This window comes from Myiozetetes cayanensis, unplaced genomic scaffold (genome assembly GCF_022539395.1).
Source record: "Myiozetetes cayanensis isolate MyiCay16 unplaced genomic scaffold, myiCay2020 scf4, whole genome shotgun sequence".
NCBI classification, from domain to species: Eukaryota; Metazoa; Chordata; class Aves; order Passeriformes; family Tyrannidae; genus Myiozetetes; species Myiozetetes cayanensis.
Genome location: NW_026087631.1, coordinates 18131180 through 18152019, shown reverse-complemented (window position 1 = coordinate 18152019; position 20840 = coordinate 18131180). Strand labels below are relative to the sequence as shown.

The following is a 20840-nucleotide window of genomic DNA, read 5'->3' as shown; positions in this document are numbered from 1 at the left end:
TGGAATTCACCCAGTGCCCAAATTTGTATGATCTCCTGCTGGACCAAGGCTGTGTTTGGTACACATTACACAATATGAATGCCATGCAAAGGAGCTGAAGGAAAATTATTTTCAGTATGTTCATGTTAATATACAATATGGTAATGCAGACAAAGCTCTTCTTAGTTTGAATGTAGCTTCTCATGGAGATAATGTGAACACATCTACAAAGCAATGTTACATCTACAAAGCCAAGGTTTTATTTAAGCAAGCATTTTCATGAGAAAAAAAAATTGTGTACATAAAAATATGTAACATGCTTTTTATGATGAAAGTTTCAGTATACTTAATTGGGATAGTATAAATGTTATAGAAAACTGCTGCATATAAATTAATAGATGTTTGACAGATGTTCCACCAGGGACCTCACTGTATTTCAGAACAGACTGCTTATCAACACAGCTAAATCACTTATCAGAAATTCGCAGAGGACATGATTGCTATTCTAGCTTTCCCCAGATATGATTATCAATGCCATCTTACTTGCTTATTACAGTTTTTACAGCAGCACTGGCAAGTTCTTTGAAACAATGTCATCTTCCTATTTATTTGCAACTTGTCTAGTGTCCTTTGTTTCTGGATGATGATAAAAGCCACTTACTTTGCTAAAATAAATTTCTTCTGTATGCGATGTGTCCATATCAACAGTATAAATATGGTCCCTGTAAACAAAGGCAAATGAATACAAAGTCAAATGTAGTAGTCAGACAGTTCATTTTCTGTAAGAGAGCTATCTATCATGAGATAATCCATAATACATTTTAAAAAAAATCACAGGTCTTATGAGGAAACATTACTGGCAGCATAGCCTGCTTCTCCCAGAAAAGCACTTTTGCATATAAACTGTTTGCTTTCCCATTAAGAAAAAAAAAAGAAAAATGCTACAAAACTTCAAAGTAAGATTCTTTCCCAAAAGCAATTATTTGAACAAATGAGATTTGGGAAAGTAGATGAATCTCATATAATTTCTGTTCTATCAGTCCTACAGCAGATGCCACAATCTAGCATGCAGATGTTTTCTGTATCCTGAAATCAGTTGCAATAGCTCTTAGGCAGCCTTTGCCAGATTCCTGTGCTAGCAGTCACTGTGTCACATTTAACCATTTAGGGTTAAAAAGAGGTTAATGCTTCTTTCTTTTTTTCTTTTTTTTTTTTCTTTTAATTATGTGTCTAACCTCAGCTGTTATAATTTGATTGACAATATGGTAGACAAAAGGCTGACAGCCACAAAACTATTCCCAGAAATCATTCTTGTCTTTCACATGCTGCTGGCCAAACTAAACTGTAAAATACTTTTCTGAAAAAAAGTTCACTTTTTTTTTCTTGCATTTACTTTTCTGTTTTCCTGAGAAGCTCGCTCTCTCTACAGTTAACTGCCAAGGAAAGAGGAAATAGACTCAGGTACTCTTTACTCAGGTAAAGAGATATGTTTAAGCATTCTCTTCCATGTAAACCGAGAACAAAGACAGCTTTGTATGGAAATCAAAATTTGAAAAAACTGACCAACCCACAATGCTGAAGTAACGAGTACATAAAATTGGGACTAACCATCTCATTTTTCCTTGAAATAACACTGGCTTTTTTCAACATGCAGGAAGCTGTGCAGTTGAAGCACGATACGCAGCATTTGAGGGGTCTGCTGAAAGCAGGATACAAGTTGTTTCCATTTTAGAAATCCCTGCTCTCAAGGTTAGCTTTGTTTTATTTGTTTTGGGGAAACAGTACTAGTCTCTTAAATAAAGCAAACACAAAATACTGCTGTAAGAGAAATAAGCAAAACTTCTCTCAGGTGGAGAAAGAGGCAGCACTGTTGTGGAGAACTAGTGTTTAAAAATTTGTCTGCTATGGACCTTGAGGCTGTTTGCTTTGTAAGATGCCAAACTGAAGAGTTGTGGGTTTTCTTCTCCTCCAGATTGTAAAACTAGAGCTGTCATTTTCTTCCAATATTGTTTTAATGCTTCAGTTTATTATTTACTTGACTTTAGTGACAGAGCAGTTGTCAGTGTTGGTGCTGGACTAGGATTACCTATTAGCATGATATCAACTTCACAGATACAGTATGGTTCTCTCTTTATGTACATTGCTCTCTGTTGCTGTCACTCCTGCTATATAGAAAGCGGGGAAAAAAATCCCTTGAATTGTAAATGAGGTGCGGGTGGACCTCTAAAAACCTTCCAGCACAGTTCTTGATTTTTAATCATCAGTCTTGCTTTCCAGTGGTTACAACCTTTTTGTTTTCAACAAGACAATTAGAAAATACAGTGGTGGTACCCAGAAAGAGGACTTATTTGGTTCTACTCTCAATAAAACAGCTTTCAGAGTACTCATTTCTGGTTCAAGAAACAGTTCAAAGAAAACTCAGATGCTAAGTTATGGGATTGAAAGAGGGTTACATCAGGAAAATTACATATAATTTTCTCATGCTGAATGTGAAACATAGTTGCTGACAGTGTCAGCAGAGAGCAAAAGAGCTGTCAAATTCGAGGGAGGGCCAGCTAACCACAAACAATGTGGGATTGTCCTTGCCTTCCTTTTCCCACTGCTGCCCAACTCCTTCTATCTACTAGCTGTGGTATGTGTACAGCTTACTGCTAATTAAGTTATTCTAACACAAATTTACTTAATCCTAGAGCTTCCGCTTTTCCCACCTCCAGTGAGCAGAACTGAGTTTTGTTGCCATGGCATAATCTTGTCGAGGAAGGGAATTTAAATAATGCCACCGGCTGTGCGTGACCCTTGGCCGCTCAGTGCATAGTCTGGAAACATGTAACTGCAAATGAGGGGAGAGCCATCCCATCCCGGTGCTCTGAGATCTGTTTTGTACATACACATGAGGGGCGGCAGATAACATGAACAAAAGCTGGCACTGCATGAGACAATGGGAGGAGGAGACACAGCTAACTTAGAAAAAGGGGTGTGGGCGTGGGAGTGAGCGAGTGCGAGTGAGATGGTGAGGGAGTACCCTTCCCACGAGAAAAAGAGAAAACAGAGCTGTGCCTTTGCAGACTGCATGCCAGATATTCAGACAGTAAAGCTTCATGGGCTTTGGTTGAGTTATTCTGATTTTTGCTGGTTGGGTATCTCTGCCTGATAACATGAAATAAAGCCTTTCTGAAGTGACACAAAATTTTATTTGGTAATAGCTAACACTGGAGTGGCGTATCCCGTATAACAAAACAACCAACTGACAGACAGAAATTTTGCTCTACATCAACTGCTCACTAATAAAATGTTAGCAGTTCTCAAATTCGAGTTATCCTCTCTGGTGCACAGAAACCGCAAAACTCAACACTGGATTTTTTAAAACAAGCAAAGAAGAAAACCCAACCTAAACACAACAGTCCTAAAATAAAACATCTCAATATTTAATCATTTGTTTTGATTGCTTTTCAGATAATTGAGTACAAACATAAACTTAGAATTGCTGTATTTCAATGTCTAAAAAAAGCATGAAAGCAACATCTGATATGACAGCCAAGAGATTTATGTTAGCTACAGTTTTCAATGAATCTTGTTACAAAACTCTTTGAGAAACACCTTTGACTGTGTACAGATTTGCTTTCAGTCTCTAATTTACTACTGCCTCTAAAGGAGATGGGGTATTTGAACTACAAACTTCGATTCACACTAGATACTGAGAGATGACTAATTTTCTGAAGTTTATTACTTAAAAGATAAAATTGACATTTGAATTTTAACTTGTATCACATATGCTTCTAAGCCCAGGAGGGACTTTATTCATAACACACAGAAGGGGAAAAGAATATGTCAAAAGGTTTTTGAGTTACCAAAAGAAAAGAATTGTAAGAAGATTTTTTACATGCTTGTGTAAGCACAAAACAGGCAAGGTCTTTATTCTTTTTTGTAGGTCACAAGACCCTAGTAGCATATAAGAACCTCATTGTAGCAAGTCGTTCTATACAATATGTAAAAAAGCATATTCATATACAAGTACACATCCTGTCCTCCAAATATTAGCATTCTTTATATATAATTTGTGCACAAAGTAGTTTCATATCCCAAAACCGTTTCTCTGGGTTTTCCCATTGTAATGCCAGTTGTTTGGGCACTACGACACTCTAATTGTGTCAATCTCAGTCTGGGGATAAGCTATGAAAACAGCAGACCAAAATCCACAAAGCAGATTTACCACCATCTCACTGCAAATGATTTCCTAATTTAAAGGGAAACAAATAAGGAAAGCAAAGGGAGTTCAGTCATGAAGAGGAGGAAATCCTGCCACCACCTTTCAAACCTCTTTATCCCTCTTCCCTGCCACACGCATAATCACACTAAATGCAGCAAAAATACTAATCTCTGAGCTCAGGCAAAGCACAGGGCTTTGCCACTTGGTGCAGGGCTTCCTTCTCCTTGTGCCCTAAAACCAACACCACCACAGCTCCTGTGGAAAGATACTTGCTCTTTATCTGGACTTGATGCGAGTGCTTGGCGTGAGTGAGAGCCCTGAGCTCTGCCACCCAGACCCTGTGCAAAGTGGCATATGCAAGAAGCCTGAAGAAACTGCAATTAGGCCGTGCAGCTGCGATGGCTGGGTAGGGGAACAGGGAGAATTGTATTCTTCTAGCAGCCATGGACACGACTCTCTAAATGTCACTCAGTGACCATAGTGGTGTAACACAATTAAGTACTTGGTGCTGCATGGAGATCCACAGGCAGATCTCCCCCATAAGATGCATCTGACCACCCAGAAGACAGGGAGTGGCTGTTTGAGAAGAAAGCCAGGCATTTCCTGGAGGCTGCCAAGGGCTTTGAGGACAGGGCTGGTGGTGAGAGGCTGCCTGTTCAGCAGTTGTTCCCTCTCACTTCCTGGCCATCCCACCCACCCCTTCTCCCACCTGCAGCAACCGCCTGGCTCTCTGTGGCACATGCAGAAGAGTACGTATCTCTCCAAAGGAGGACCAGAAAACAGGCAGGAAACAAGCTGCTACTGGAGAGGCAGCTTGCAGGGAGGTCCAAATAGGATCTGGGTCCAAGAGCTCCTAACCAGGAGCTAGTCACCCTTGCTACTCTGGACCCATCTTGCACTCATTCTGAGTCCCCTGTGTAATTCCCACTCTAAAATCTCCCTTGCTAACAAGAGGCAGGGAGACGAAGTGTTAATATCTGATCTGTGCCAGGTTGGCAGCTGTATAATGGGTGTAGCTCCACTGAGGCTGATAGTGCCAAGCTGAGCTATGCAAACTGAAAGAGCGGCTCTATATGCAATTTTTATAATAAGACATGTGCTTGTGTCTGCACAGTATAGCTCTCAAAAAAAAATCCAGACACTAAATTCAATTAACCTTGCAGAAGCATGTTTGCTTCTTTCTTTTTTTTCTGTCTTAAGACAAAAAAAACATGCCTAAACCAACAAAATTACATTTTAATAAGACTTATCAAAAAGTGCATTTGTGCACCAGCAGAATCATTCTCTAAAATTATCATTATTGGTGAGCACAAGCAAAATAAAAGGATGAGGACAGACTTGCTCCTCCACGGGACTAAAAAATTTCTCTGGCAACTTCCCTGTTTCAGTACTCAAAGGGAGGCAGAAGTCTGTAGTCTTGTAGCTCATCACAAAACTGAACTTCAGTTGACCAACTAACAAGGTTTCTAATATGTCTTACTAATTACTTGCAAAGTTCTCTCTGAGTATAAGAAAATCCTAAAAATAATGCGTCCATCAGAGAAGAACTCAGAGCATTTCTCGCCTTCTCCTTCCTCCTCTTAAAGCAGTGAGGGAGGAGTATCAAAGCAGGAGACTACTGACCTAGCAGCAACGTACAGGGTCCTGTTCATGACCATGACAAGCTGGATGTCCAGCCGGTGCCTCTGTGTGGTGTTCCGCCCTGGTTTGTGACCCACAAACACCGGATACTGTCTTGTATCTGTAGGAAGGAAAAAAAAGTCAACAGGGTCAAAAGAGGGTAATGAACTGAAATAGTGCTAAAATGGGTTATGGGGCCCAGCCATAGGAAAAATCTGTGGCTTCTGCTCTGTCTGGGAAACAGCCTGGGGTTGGAAAGCAAGGGCATAGGGAGCTGGAGAGTTCTTCAAGGTTACTATCTCTGCAGCTGCAAAGGAAAAAGTCATCACCTTTGTAGAAGACAAAATCTGTGAATTTTGTTTAAGCGTAAAGCTGTTCTGGAGCTCTTGGCACACAGGTACATGGCACTCTCTCACAGTTTTTCTTTCACTGCTTTCAGAGCTTAAATGCTTGGTCCTGACTGCCAAAGTGTGTCTAGCAGGACAAAGCTGTTCCACAGTGGCCCATCAATCACCACAATGACTGGACTGGTAGTGGCTAAAGCAAAAGACTTGGCTCTGCTTGGTTCAGACTGCCAGTTCCCTGGGTTTTCTACAGGACTGGATTGCTGTCATACAACAGCTGCAGGGATTTCTCAGAAACAGTGAGAATTCACCACTTGAGTTTTATGAAATGAAAGTCACTGCTTATTATTCTGGCAACCAGTCTGATACTCCAGTTCTTCTGGCAACTAGACAACAATACTGACTGGAAGCTCTGTACTGAGCTTATGCTATCAACAAGTCAGCTTTCCCCTCACTCTATCAGTCAGCAAGAGCATTTGTGGACTATTCCTATGATGTTTTTTCATGAAGAATTCATCATACACCGAGTGTTCCACTGCTCCCCAGATGATCTGTGTGTACAGTCTATAACAACAGTGGCCACTTTACAGTTAGACCTATGTGTATACATCATCATGACATCTAGATGCACAAAACAGGGAAATAATTAAGTAAACAAAACTACAGAAGAAAGGAGGAGGATAATACTTTGACAAGCATCATCATCAGTGCAGAACTGCTGCAAGCGCGTGTTATATAGAGCTGACTGCACCTAGCTATGCCTGAGACTTTTCCCCATACTCTCCCAAAAACCTGCATATGATTGAGGAAGTCTATTTCTTCAGAAACTCATCCACTGATTTAGTGTTCTCAGCTACTGTCTTCTAAAAGTATTGTACATGTTAAGCTGGGTCAATATATTGATTCACAGCATGGCTTCAGCTAAATACCTGGAAGTGCATGTGTCAGAAAGCCTGGTGATAAAACTGGACAGAAACAGGAATTTCTCTCCAAACCAGGTGCTGAGAACTCTTGAAAAAAACAAAGTAAATCCAGGCAGGATTTACATTCAGAAGCTTAATCCTTCTGACCATGTCCTACATGCAAAATGCCAAGTTTAACTGTCGGGCTGTTTTCTGTCCAGTAACATTTCCTCTGTAACTCGGGAATCTAGCAAGAGCAGGGGGCCTGTATGTTCATATGCACCTCAGCATGCCGTGCTGAAGAGGACACAGTTATCCTACGTTCCATTTCTCCAACAGGATCAAGGATCGCTATTTGCATGTTAGCAAGAATGATTAGCAACACCCTTCTGGAAGGAGAAAATGTTGGTGCTGAATACCCAGTGGTCACTCCACATACCAGGGGTTTCAGAGAGGTTTGCTTCAGAGCAGTTCTTCCCTGTTCTTGTATCCCTGATGTCTATTAGCATTTGCAGCACATCAGATGTGCCCTGGAGTCTTGTCTTTCAGCTGGTGTTACACAAGTTTATGGATGCCAAGGCCAGCTCAAAGCACAGTAAACAAGGACAATTGAGATTCACTTTAAAGTCAAATTCCTAACCAAAATTAGGCCTGTTCTTGTCCGAGTTGCTACTCCGCAGGATACTTTTAGAGGCCCAGATCCTAAAAACGCTCTTGAAAACATACGGAACCTTGGGAATCAGTTAGGCTAAGCCTGATGTACAGTGTGAAATTCTGTGAAATTCACAGAAAGTTCTCTACCTGTTTAGCCAGCAAATCTCAATATGACTTGCAGCTATTGGTGTTATCCTCTGTTTTGGAGAGTTTGCCAATCTCTGCTGGTAAGAAAGGAGAGAGCTCCTGAAAAGGACATACTCTGTCTTGATTTGTTTTTTAGCTACATTTCTAGCTTAGGAAAAAATGCCTAATGCTCAAGGAGAACCCATCAGAACTTAATGAAGTAAGTTCAATTATTTGTATTAGACCAACAAATAAGCCCACATGAAAAAGTCATGTTCCTATATTAGTATCTGAGAATTTAAATTTGTTGATCTGGGAGAAATCAGGAAAAACAGCTTTACTCACTGCAACTGTGATAAAATAATGCTGATTTGAAGCTGATTGGAAATTCTCTGTCCCTTTATACTTACAGTTGCCATGCGAAATACTGATAGGCTCAGAATCTTCTGGGAAACCAGCCCCAGCAAAGTGTAGCAGTGTGAAATATAGCAGCAAGGCTTCTGACCTCATAGTAGTTCAGCTGTGAGGCTTCACTTCTTCACTTCACCCTGTGGAAGACAAACAAGAATTTAAGCACTTTCTGCTGAATCAGTTTTAAAGAGTCAATGAAAAGCAGAGGGAGCTTTTCCTCTCCTCAAGCCTCTCACTGTACCTGAGGATGCATGTTGTGTTTCTCAGTGGAAACAGCCCTACTAGGCCAGTTCTTCTTTAGCCCATGCCCTAGGAGTGCCACATCTTACTCAAGAACAGACTTAAGTACCTACGCGTTGCAAAGAATTTGCTACCTCTGCTGCTTATATGCAATAAAGACACTTCAACTCCTGCACTGATCGACAGCTGACAAGGGTTTTCCAAGAAATATTTTATTTTCCCCTTTGGTTTACATAATTAGATGACATGATGACACATACCATAAATAAAAAACCCCACACTACATTATTCTGGTTAAAAAGAGATTAAGGGTATACTATGGGACTCATTCATACCCTGCAGAGCTGTGAATCAAGTGAAGAAACACTGAGAGCGCTTGATGGAGCATGCAGAACATGTCATTGGGTTTTACTATAAAAATATGTACCCATAAATTTAGGTGGTGCAAAAACAATACTCTAACTTGTGACAAAATAAGGGAGAAAAGAACAGTCCAAACCCAGTATTTTTCCCCTGTGTTCCACTGATGCATTCATTCATTCACATTTCATGTACAAAAATATCCCTAAATCTTGAAGATAAAAGGAACCACCGGGACTTTTGGATACAGTGAAAGACAACAGCACATAATACAGTAAATAGTTCATAATTCCCAGGCAAATTTCACAGAGACATTGATCTGCAGGGGAAATCAGTGCAAAAGTGGGGTTTTCTTTTCATCCCTTCCACAGTTTCAAACCTTTGATGCTGCCTGCCAAAGATTCCTTTTGAACAAAGCTATTTTACAGTAGTCTGTCAGTCATTCAAGATTTATGGGCAGAAAGTCAAACTTCATAACCTACATAGTCTTTGAAACTTAATTTGGCAAACAAAGTGCTAACTTGCCCTTCTGCAGCACTATTTAATATTAGATACCTACATCTCCTTTCCTGATGCCAAAAAAAGCATTAACAGGTCTTGAATGTTGGATTGTCATTTGTAATTTAGCAGACACAGCTGATTCCTCATTTTTTAACCAATTGAAAAATGTCACAATAATTAATTTGCCTCATCAGATATTTGCTTTCAAATAAAATTTCAGTTCCTATAAATAGATTGGAACAGGGGCTCTGTTGCAGGGTGATAGAGTCCATAAGGACTAATAATGATTTATTATACCCCGTGTTAGCCTATTATTATTTCAACACACAAATTGGAAATCTGGTTGATTCTCTATTTCTATTAACAAAATAACTGAGAGACAGAGTTAGACTGAGACTGGAATAAAAAATGTAAGGCAGTGACTGACACCTTAACTGAACAAAGTGTCAGATGGGTGGCAAAGGATAAAAATAGCAAGAATAAATGTGACACAATGCAGACACTGTCTGTGTACTATACCTTATAGGAGAATGCATACTAGAAGATACATACAAGCCCCAGGAGACACATTTCCATCTAGCGCTGGTTAGGCCAATAGCTGTGTATGATTACTGACACAGCTATGTCTGCCTGCAAACACCTTTCCCTACCTGATTCCTCCATTTGTCTCTTTAGTCACCTCTTACATTTTCTTTGACTGCTAGCTCTCTGGAGTAGGAACTGTTTCTTTCTATTTGTTGTCATTTGGGGTCCTTAGGAATGCCCAAAATAGAAATAAGCAGCAGAAGTAAATGGCATGCTTGGAAACACAGTTTCCCTCAAGAAGTGTTAATTAAAAGTAAGACATACACACTAAAGGGGCTTATTCCTTTAATTCTATACAATTTTTCAAAATATCACTTTGCTGAGCAAAAAATTTTGCCCCTGTAAGTACACTGCAAAGTGAAAAAACAAAGTACCTTAATACACAAATAGATTGAAATTCTTCTCCCTTGAAATTCCTACAATCCAATGCAGAAATCTTTTCTGAAATGCACATGAGGAACAACTGTTTAATGGGAAGAACTTATCAAGCAATCCAAATCTTCCACTTAAACTGTATTCATGCACGGTATTAGTCTGCAGGCTGACAATTCAAACCACTTGGCCCACAATGAGACTCTGGAGCATAAGAATAGCTGTTTTCTGTTACTCCCTATCAGCACATAATCCACTATCTAACAGTGTGTATATGCTGTGAGGAAAGCCTCACAGTACTGCAGACATAAGTCTACCACTCCCCTTTAGAGCTTGAAAAACTTTTCCCATGGGTGATTCTGCACCATCACTCCCTACTTCTCATTCAGATGTGTACTGCTCCATGTAAATATATATGGGAGACAGCTTCCAGGAAAATGAACATGACCAGCACACTTACTTTGTGATTTCATGTAAATGCTATCGGGCCAGACCTGTTTTCATTTACCTGAAAAAAAATGAACTGGCAAATGAACTGACATAACTTGCTAGGTTTTTAAGCATATGAAATTCTCTGTTGCTCTTAAGGGGATTTTTCTGGGGAAGAAAAGAGGAGAAGAGAGGAAAAAAGTATAACTCTCTGTTGTTCTAGTGCCAACATAATTGCTCAAATTCATATAAATTACATGCAAAATGTAATTTGATCTGTCAATGATTCAAGTAGACTACACATATTTATCAATGCTGTGCCAATAAATTAACACTGAGGAGGACTCAAGTTGCATCCAAAGGCAGCTTTTCACTCAGAGATAATTATTCAAACATAATGTTACTTTTGCAGTTCTTACAATGGTGGAACAAGCCATACTAGCTCAGTGATTTCAGGAAAGTGATGATTCGAGAAGGTCACACTTATTTTTGGTACAATTTTCCCTCTGGTTGGGCCTCTGGGAGTGATGCAAATGTTCTCACTTGCAACTGTGCTGAAACTACTTTCTAATCAAAAGTGAACGCAGTGTCTGATGAAGCACGAGCAGTTAGGCAATGATGTGAGTACAGGCACTGTCTCCAAATTTGAGTTTTGAAAACATCAACGGAGAACTCTCCACCTTCCATGGAAAGATCTGAACTGCAGTTCAATCTGGCCTGCATTAAGCCATACTGGTTGACAGAGAACTGGCTCTGAGAACTCCAGTTCTCCGTGTTCAGAACATTACTACTAGTAATATTCTAACATGGTTACTACTCTCCTTGAAAGAAGCTAGTGGTGACAAGAAGAGTGAGTTTTGGTGGTCTTTTATGACCAAGCATGCTATTGAAATACAGCCATGCAAATGCTTAAGGGCATATTTTACAATCTATGTCTAATGCAATGACTTGTAGCCATTGAGCTGGCAGAGTAGATCAGATTTCTTCCAAGGTTCAAAAAAACCACAAATAACCTTTTTGCATTCCCAAGACCAATGCAAATACAACTTCACACTTTGGTGCTGGTGCTCTGATTCTTCTTTCTGAAGCTGATGGTTTCAAATACCTACGTAAGACATCTTGTTGTGGCTAATTCTGTGCTTCCCTCCTTTTTTCATATTATAATTAATTATAAATAAACCATATGATCTCTTAATGTATATAGAAATAAAAGTTTGGCCCTCTTAGATGGAATAACTTTCCCTTTTTGTACACTTCAGCCCAAAGAGGAATCACTTCTAAGTAAGATGTTTAGGTACTAGTGCAATAAGTTGCTATAATTACTATTTTTACTTACTTAAGAGTCTATGTATACATATACATATTCATATCCATATATCACTCACATATAAATGCTGGACTTAGGGTAATTTAATTTTGTAAAATTCATGCTGTTGGCATGAAGGAGTTTCTGAAGCTAAGAAAGTAATGATAATTTCAAAAGATGTAGAAAAGTCTGATTTTTCTGTGCCAAGTGCTTTCCATTATGGCTATCCATGGCTATCCAAGCCAACAAGAAGCCATCATGATAAGCTCTGCTTTTTTGCTGAGCCTGATATTTTTAGCATTTACAACAATCTGGGTGGAAGTGCATATAGAATAGCTCCTTGGCCAAGGAATTGATTATGTGGCTTCTGCCATAACACTGTAGTAACCAGGTTATTTTGTTTATGGCTTTTAAGTTCCAGAATGGTTATACAAATCCAATGAAAAATCTAAACAGAAGAGTGAACTTCCTGGTAAACTCCATAAAAGTGCAAGGTCAGATTGGATCTTGAGATCAAATTTAACAGCAACAACAATGACTGCGTACACACATTTTTAACTATTGAAAGGGATGCTCTTCCATAGCAGAAAATCTCCCATGTTGCTGCTCTGGCCTCACTGTATGTTCAGCTAATCCCAGCGTAGCTCCAAGCAAAATCAAAGTATGCAACCATGTCAGAATTTTCCCATGGCATAGTAATCCTGCTCAGTAATGGCTGGATCTTGTTATATTCACTTTTTACAAACCTTCTTTTCACCATGATGGGCTGTGTTCATACACGGCAGCTGCACTTCGATCCACAAATTATGAAGCTTAATGGGAGAATTACCAGACAAAATTTAATGGTCTGTGCTATGCATGAAGCAGGACCAGAAACCCTAGCAGCCCTAAAAGTTCATGACTGCCTTAAAAAAGCTTTTCTTTTTTTTTTTTTTACAAACATGTAGTATTAACTTTTTCTTCAGAAGGACAGTCCAGCAAGAAGGAACAGCATTTAACCAAACCGTGAGGAAATTAAAAAGTAAAGCCAGATGAATTTGAACTCTTACATAAGAAAAAAAATACATGACTGGCAAAGCAGTGCCCTGTGTGAACTGGACCTGGAAACACTCAGCAAATAGCCCTTAGAATCATATGCAGCAAAACCCATTAAAAAACAGGGAAGAAACCAATTTGATTTGCATAACAGAGGCAAAAAGATTGGATGTTCTCCTGGGGTAAGAGTTTTAAAAGCACACAAGTGATTTAGGAACCCAAGTCCTACTTAAGTGTCTCATCAAAAGAAACTTAGAGAGCAAGATCTACCCCCACAAAAAAGGCATGTATTGATCTATACAGCACAGGTTTGCTGTGCTGAAGGCAGAGTGCAGAAACCAGTTGGCCAACCTGACTGCTGCTTTCTGCTATGGTACAGATTTGCCATAAGATGCTGGCAAGTATCCTTCAACTCTTTGGCTAAGCCTTTGGAAATCTCTAAGTGGAAAACACCGTTAGTTCTATTTAGCCCTTTAAATTCACAGTTCATAGAAAGTGAAAGACAAGAGTTCTGTACAAGTCAGAGGAAGGAATTAGGAATAATGGAACAACAAAAAGAGAGGAATACAACCTGAAGGCTGCAGCTTCTGAAGAATGAGGAAAGTTAGGCCAGCGCAGCAGAACTGCTCAGGAGAGTGTCCTTTGTCTATGCCTGTCTGGGTGGTGGGTTAGCTGCTGCTCAGCCACCTCGCATGGATGCACCAGGCAGCATAAGGGATCATAAAAAATGCCCACGTCAAGTGGTGCCAAGGGGATCAGACAGATGTGAGCAAACAGGAGCTCACTGAGTGCTTGGGGAGCTCAAGAGAGTTGAAACACAAGTGGGTATCAGCAAGACACAGCATGGAGTGCCAGACATTACAACTGAATTGGCACATGGCAGGACATTGCCTGGGATGGACAGCTTTTTCGCCTGTGTTGTCCTTTCTCTACTGATTGCTGCTCAGTCACCTGAATGGTGGTGCAGGTGGCCACAGAGACTTAATGCCAGCTCAATGCCCATCACCACTACCAACTTCCAACATCTTTTTGTGACTGATGATGCAGTCATCATTTGTCTTTCCTCTCCTGTCCTGCTCCTGTTGTCTCTACAGCTGGCCATTCATTTCATGTGGCCAAAAAAGCACTCTAGCACTCCAGGTAGCTGGCCCTTATGCCAGACAGGCTGGTGCATGAACACATTGGGGTAATCACCTGCACTCCTTCAGATCTCATGGTAACAAGGGATTGCTCCTGAACGCTGGTGAGAGGAGAGAGGCAGTGACCAAGGGAAGCCCCCACCTGTCTGGCAACACTGTTGACCCCAAATTATGTGTATAAAGCACACTCTCTCTCATCTTTGGTGTGTATCAAAAAGTTCTCACTGACTGTAAGAGAACTGCATGGGTACCCTCTGCTAACACGCTTTACTAGCACTTAATTGGATTCAGTACTGCTTACTCATTGCCCAGCTGCTGTGGGCTGCATGCCAGGCATGACGATTAGACCCAAGGGACAGACACCAATGAGAGTGATTTTGCCTCATATAGTAAGCAACAGCATCTACCTTCATTAAAAAGAATAATACAAACTTCATTGCCAATTTGATGAAACACAGATATATGGACCATGCAGATTTTCCCACTAAGACTTGCAAAAGTGCATGTCTACAATAAAATTTTAGCCAAAATACAAAGTATTTTCACGCAAGTTTTAGGGATACTTGCTTATTTTGTTCAGGTTTGTGCAAACTGAGTCTATACCAGCTTTACTCTCCCCTCATTTGTACCTTTACAAGGCCATACCTCATGCACAATAATGTCAGCTATGATATGTAACATCACTACCTCTCGCCTCAGTAAGTGACAAACTGCAAAGATCTGGACAACCCCCAGATAGCAGTGATGAGCCTCGGCCTGTTGAACGGCAGTAGCAGGTGTCAAGTCAGTAGGCAAAACTCAGCATGCTTAATGCTGGCAACCTGTCCTGTCAAGATCCACATTGCTGCTCCACCCAGTGCAGCACAAAAGGAAAATGTAAAGAACAAATGGAGGCCTAAATAGACAAAACCTTCTGCTGACCCGAGTGAGACATCCCCGACGACTGCCGCGTTAATAGGATGCTGCTGTTCAGAGAGGGAACAGTCAGATGGAAGATGAACATCTCCCAGATGGAATTAGAAGCATCTCAGGCCTATCGATTTTGGTTGTAACCTTTACGGTAAACAGTCCACAGGGGCCTCATCAGCCACCTGTTCAGTGATATTTGCATTGAAATATAGAGCCAACGCAAATGAGAAAATGGCCACAGTTCCTCGCTAAAGCATCTGCTCTAGCAAGATGCATCTCTCTGTGCATCACCAGTAGCAGTAAAGGTAAGGTTTTAAAGAAAGGGGTAATGCAGTGGCCCTAGCTCTTTCACATAGCACCAGAACAACAAATGCTCCATTTGTCATGATGCTGATAGTGGTGGTAGTGGTATTATATCATGCAATATTTCACTTTCTAATAATTGCTCAGTTTTATACTGAAATCAGGCTTGCCAAAACTGGGAGGAAAGCCATCTGTGCCTGAAGGATGACTGCCAGAAACATTTGCAATTTTATTTTGGGGTTATAAACCTGCAAAATGGAACAAAAGCAATGCCTAAATAACCTCTTTCACTCAACACCCCCAAATCACACAGAGTAATAGACCTAACTCTGTAACAGCTTGGTCAGTCATTACAAAGATGTCTTTATTATTTTTAAAAGCCTCACTCATTTAAGAGATAAAAATAGGTCTATTGATTATTTGCGGAACTTCAGCAAAACTATGTCAAGATTCTGAATTGATTTAAGAGCTAAATGTAGCAATCACTGCCTTTTGACAGGAGTGAACACCATCTCTAATATATACTTTGCTGTTTCATCTCAGCATTCTTAATAGAAAACAGATACACCACCAGCAACACCATTACTCTCCCCAACCCTCATTTTGCTTGGGAAATATCAGTGCCAGTCAACTGACCTTCCATTCCCTCATCTGATGGATGGAATAAAAACTATGTAGCTGCAGGTGACTTAAAGCTGTAATGTGTCCTCCCTTTGTTTTCTTCTCCTTTTGGACAACAAAGGTAAAAAACAAAGTCTGGTACGTTTTCACAAAAATATTTATAAATGTCACTGATTGAAAGTTTAACACAGCCCTGCAGACATTGTCTCAGCTGCCACATGCCTGCTGTAAACATAACATTAGGATCAGGTAGTTACCTTAATTCTTACAGCTCAGTCAACTCAGTTTCCTGCAGCTACTTAGCACTTGCTTCCTTTCACTGCTAGTACATACTTAAATGGATTGCAGCCCTTCTTCACCCTCTATCCAGAAGGAAAAGCTCATTTCCAGCCTTTCTACATCAGCATAACAGATCAGTTCAATATATAATGGCATAGGTTAACTTGGAAGCAAAAGTTAGGATCCTATACAACACTGCAAGGACATGTAGCAATAGGACAAGGGGGAATGGCTTCAAACTGTTACTCAGAGCAATTGTGGATGCCCCATCCCTTGAAGTGTTCAAGGCCAGGTTGGATGGGACTTTGAGCAACCTATCTACTCAAAGCTGTCCCTGGGGGGTTGAAATGAGATGAACTTTAAGGTCCCTTACAACCCAAACCATTAAATGATTGTATGATTTTAATACCACTGTGTTTAAAGCTTAATGTAATCACAAATATTCTTCTTTGCTTTTTGTTAACGCAAGAAACATTCAAGCACTTAAATATGAACCCTGGTTGTATTCTTCAGGATGCTTGTCCCATTCATTTGAAATTAAAAAGTCTATGCTTTAATGCGATCTTCACATTTAAGTCAGCTGTTAGTCAGAGCACACTGTTTACCTGTTGTGCAATTTGGCCAGTTCTGTCCCTAAAGCCATTTATGTAAAAACCTACTCATTAACCTGCCTTCATTTACCTTGAGTGAAATAGGAAGTTTTTTCAGGGTATTTTTTCAAAAGGCACCAATCAACTTTGTTATGAAGTGTTTTGACACAAAGTCAAACTATGTATCTACACTAAAATGTGAACGAAATCTATCACAACACTGCAAATGCTCAAGAACAGACATTATCATTTATGTATTAATTGTTCCAGCTGTGGACAACATACTACTCAAAAACACTTTACCCTGACAGTCACCTCTGGAGAGTCCACCACTTGTTCCACACTGAAATAGTCCAGTTACGGCAGGAAAACTCTGGTCAAATCCCAGCATTTTATTCTAGGGAACGATACTCAGCACAAGGACACACAGATAACACTGTAGACAGGCAATCTGAGTACAACAGAAAGAAAAGAGGGGACGGCGTTTCCTTCTGGAAACCTGGTAAACTCTTCAAGGTAAATTCTGTCTGCCTCTGACAGATTTAAAAAAAAAATCCAGATAAGCAAAGAGTTCTCAATATGTATTTATAATTTTAGCCCCTAATTTGTTTATGAAATCAGTTTTGTCAGGTTTCTCTACACCTTAAAGAAAAGCATGAAGGAAGAGCATGAAATAGATTACTACTACAACAATGAAAAATGTCCAAAAATGAAAAATGCCCACAAAACAAAAGTAGTCCCAGAGGGAAAATTTTAAAATAGTTGTGGATAGACACAGATAGGGGGAAAAACCAGAAGACTCTGAGTACTAACAAAACAATCAAATTAACTAGGAACGTTGTCTCTCAGCACCACCTCTGAAACCTGTCTCCTTCAGACTACCATCCACTCACATGTGCCTATATCATCATGGACATTCACCCAAATTTAAAAGGCTGAGATATCAAAGGAAAGGTTTTCTTATTGAAACTTCGGAGAAATTTCATAGATCTCTATCTTTCATGATAACTCTCCATTGCCCAATGTTTTTTTGCTGGTATTTTTGGAAACCTGGAAGGAATAGAATGAATCTAACTCTGAGACAGAAAATCTATGTAGTTTGCTTTCCCTCTGAGATGAGCACAAAGCTTACCATAATCCAGTTCCTGTAGCTTGCTAGTAATTGCCACACGCAAGTGGAAAACTCTGAGCTTTACTCTGCCTAGATTCATGCCCAATAAATTCCTGAATTTTACATCATATATAATCCAAACAGCTTTTTGGAAAAGTTAATACAAGAAAGTAACCTATCCTCAAGAATGCCTTTCATAAAAAGATCACCTCAATATGCCATCATGACATATTTTTCACTCTGCTCTTCATTCCACCACTTCAGATTTTATGAAGAAGACAGAAGGCCTAGCAAGAAGTCAACATATACCTAAGAAAAATCCTGTTTCTAGGATAGTGCTGAGACAAATGATACTGTTAACCTAGACATAAGATTAATTACTGTAATTCAGTGTCTGTGAAGGGAAAATACTATATGCAGATATAATCAATTAACCTCTGAATATAAAAATCACAATTCTGTAACTAATAGAACACTGCAAGATAATTTTAATTACTGAGTTGAGAGAAAACATGAAGTATCTGATGTGATTGCATGGGCAAACTTAAAATTGAGGTGGTATGGGTCAGAAAAAATAAGAAAAGATATTACAGTTAGCGATGAGCCCCTGCACCACAGAAATACACTACTCCCTTCTCCTGACAGAATTCACCTACATACTAAAGAATACAAGCATCCTCACACATTTGTTCACACCTGCTTCTTACCACAGCATTAGGGAATTAGAGCAGCATAGAAAAGGAAGTCAAAGCAGTATTGACAAATGCCTGTAGTACAAATTACAAAAGCAGTAGCTCTGTTATTATTTGCTTTGCTTCTTTAGACAAGCTGTGGAGAGAAAGGTTCAGTGTAGCAAGAGAGAACAAGCCCACTGAGTATGACTGCCTGAATGGGGCATGATGGATGAGCTTCCTTGCAGATAGGAAAAGCCACTAATCTGTTCTCTGGCTCATTGCTAGAGCAAGGCAAAGTCATTCTTTTCTTCTGCGGGAAATAACCTCTGCCTTTTCGATACCACGTGCAGGGTTTTTGCAAAGACAATCCAGACTGTCACCCAGATGAGACAGCAGCCTGTTTCCAGGTCCCACACCACAGCAGACTTAGCTACGCAGCCTAAAACCCCGAAGCAAGACAAAGATGTTTCTATATTGCTTGTGCTTCCTATAGCTATTTTAGGAATGATTGGCTGCATTCAGGTTTCCACTACAAATAATGAGATACACACAGGAAGAGAAGTCAATTTTCATGGCACTAGCATACAGCTAATGACTGAAACTGGAAACATCACTTCTAATATTCCAGATAATTTTACGACGTTGAAAAAACCTACTCTGTGCGCAACAAACAGAATGCAGGCATCATCCCAGCAACGAAATAACATCCACCAGAATCAGGATGGGAAGATTCTTGCTCTGGGGTTCACTGAAGAAAGTGTGACTCTAATGGAAATACTAAGGCTTTCTCAGACAAGCAAAGACTTATTCCCAAACCTCCTCCTCCTCTCTCCCACATCCTGCAGCTTCATTCCATAATAGTGGGTGACACAGGAAAAGCAATGATTCATTAGCTGACTGAATCTAAGTGAATTCAGCAAAATTGCTTGATGGGTAGTCACAGACAGCTAAGGGTTTTTAACATGTCTGCCAGGTGTTTTTGAACCCAAAAGAATCCTTCCGAGCTTGCCTGACAGAACAGAAATTCCTGTGCAGGAACCAGGAAGAAGACTGCATAGCTGACAAACTGCTGCTGTTATTTCTTACTCTGCACTTCTGCTGCTTATGTGATTTATATCAAATGCTGCAGAGAGAGTTTCCTCTAACTCTAGGTTGGCCTCCATAATGTGGACATAAAGCTGCCAGGAGCTGATCTACAGCCAACACCCAAATTCCTGCCAGCATCTGCAAAGGAAAAAATGCACAAAAGACAGTAGTCCAGAAAATCAAATTATTCTTCAATGAAACTTAAGACTGTATGCACATACTGTGCTGAACCCAATAGAAAAGACTGAGGACATGCAGGAAGAAATCAAGGTGTGATGTTCTCAACTGGACTCCAATCCTGCATCCCTCTGTCAAGCCTTGCCCACATGTATGACCGATGTCTTACAGACTGTGCTTCCTTGCACCACAGAGCAGTGAGTCTCCAGCCTGCAGCACAGTCACACAGCAGTCACAAGTAAAGGGCATTGGCTTGTTTTTGTTTATGCCAGTGAAAATGCTGACACTGACATCCATGTGATTGTGGAGTACTGATTCCCACCAGACTTCAGGAAGACCCGTAGCTCCTCTATAGATTGTACAATCACGGATGATGCTGCTTTACCTATTTATAAGCCTTCCAGTTACAGAGAAATGTATATATTTAATACTTTCATCCTCATAAAAGTATGCATATTTAGGTGAAGACTCAGTTAAATTCTGCTAACTTTACATGGGTTTTGGGCAAAGTCTCCCATCTAATGTTAGGAAATGGAAATAACCACATCCAAATTTTGTGTGAAATACAATGTTATACCTAATCTTTAAAAAGAAAAAATTCTTGTTTTGGTTTGATTTTTTGCTTTCTTAAAGAAAGCAAATCAGACGGACTTGATCATATTCCACAATATTTCTTCTAGTTAAAATTTCCTGTGAGCAATTCAAAAGAGAATTATTCTTCTGTGGTAAACATCACTACACAAACTTGAAGTAAAAGACATTCTTGGTACATGGATGCCCGTATTTTCAACATGTGCTTGTGAAAAAGTCCATTTTGCAGTGTCTATGTCCATATACATTGATAATTTCTGGTATCCTGAACAACAGGAACAATAACACC

At 39.9% G+C, this 20840-nt stretch overlaps 1 protein-coding gene across 5 annotated transcripts in view; it reads right to left on the bottom strand.

Annotated features, from left to right (window-relative positions):
- The window catches only part of SEMA6A (semaphorin 6A), a 118718-nt gene that overhangs the window by 59619 nt on the left and 38259 nt on the right, over positions 1 to 20840 (bottom strand). For all 5 annotated transcript variants that reach the window (XM_050328987.1, XM_050328989.1, XM_050328990.1 and 2 more), the window contains exons 2-4: positions 8243 to 8380; positions 5810 to 5927; positions 641 to 701 (exon numbers count right to left, since the gene is read on the bottom strand). In XM_050328987.1, the coding sequence (XP_050184944.1) occupies positions 641 to 701; positions 5810 to 5927; positions 8243 to 8342 (279 nt within the window). In that variant the 5' untranslated portion in view covers positions 8343 to 8380. The remainder of the gene's footprint in view (positions 1 to 640; positions 702 to 5809; positions 5928 to 8242; positions 8381 to 20840) is intronic.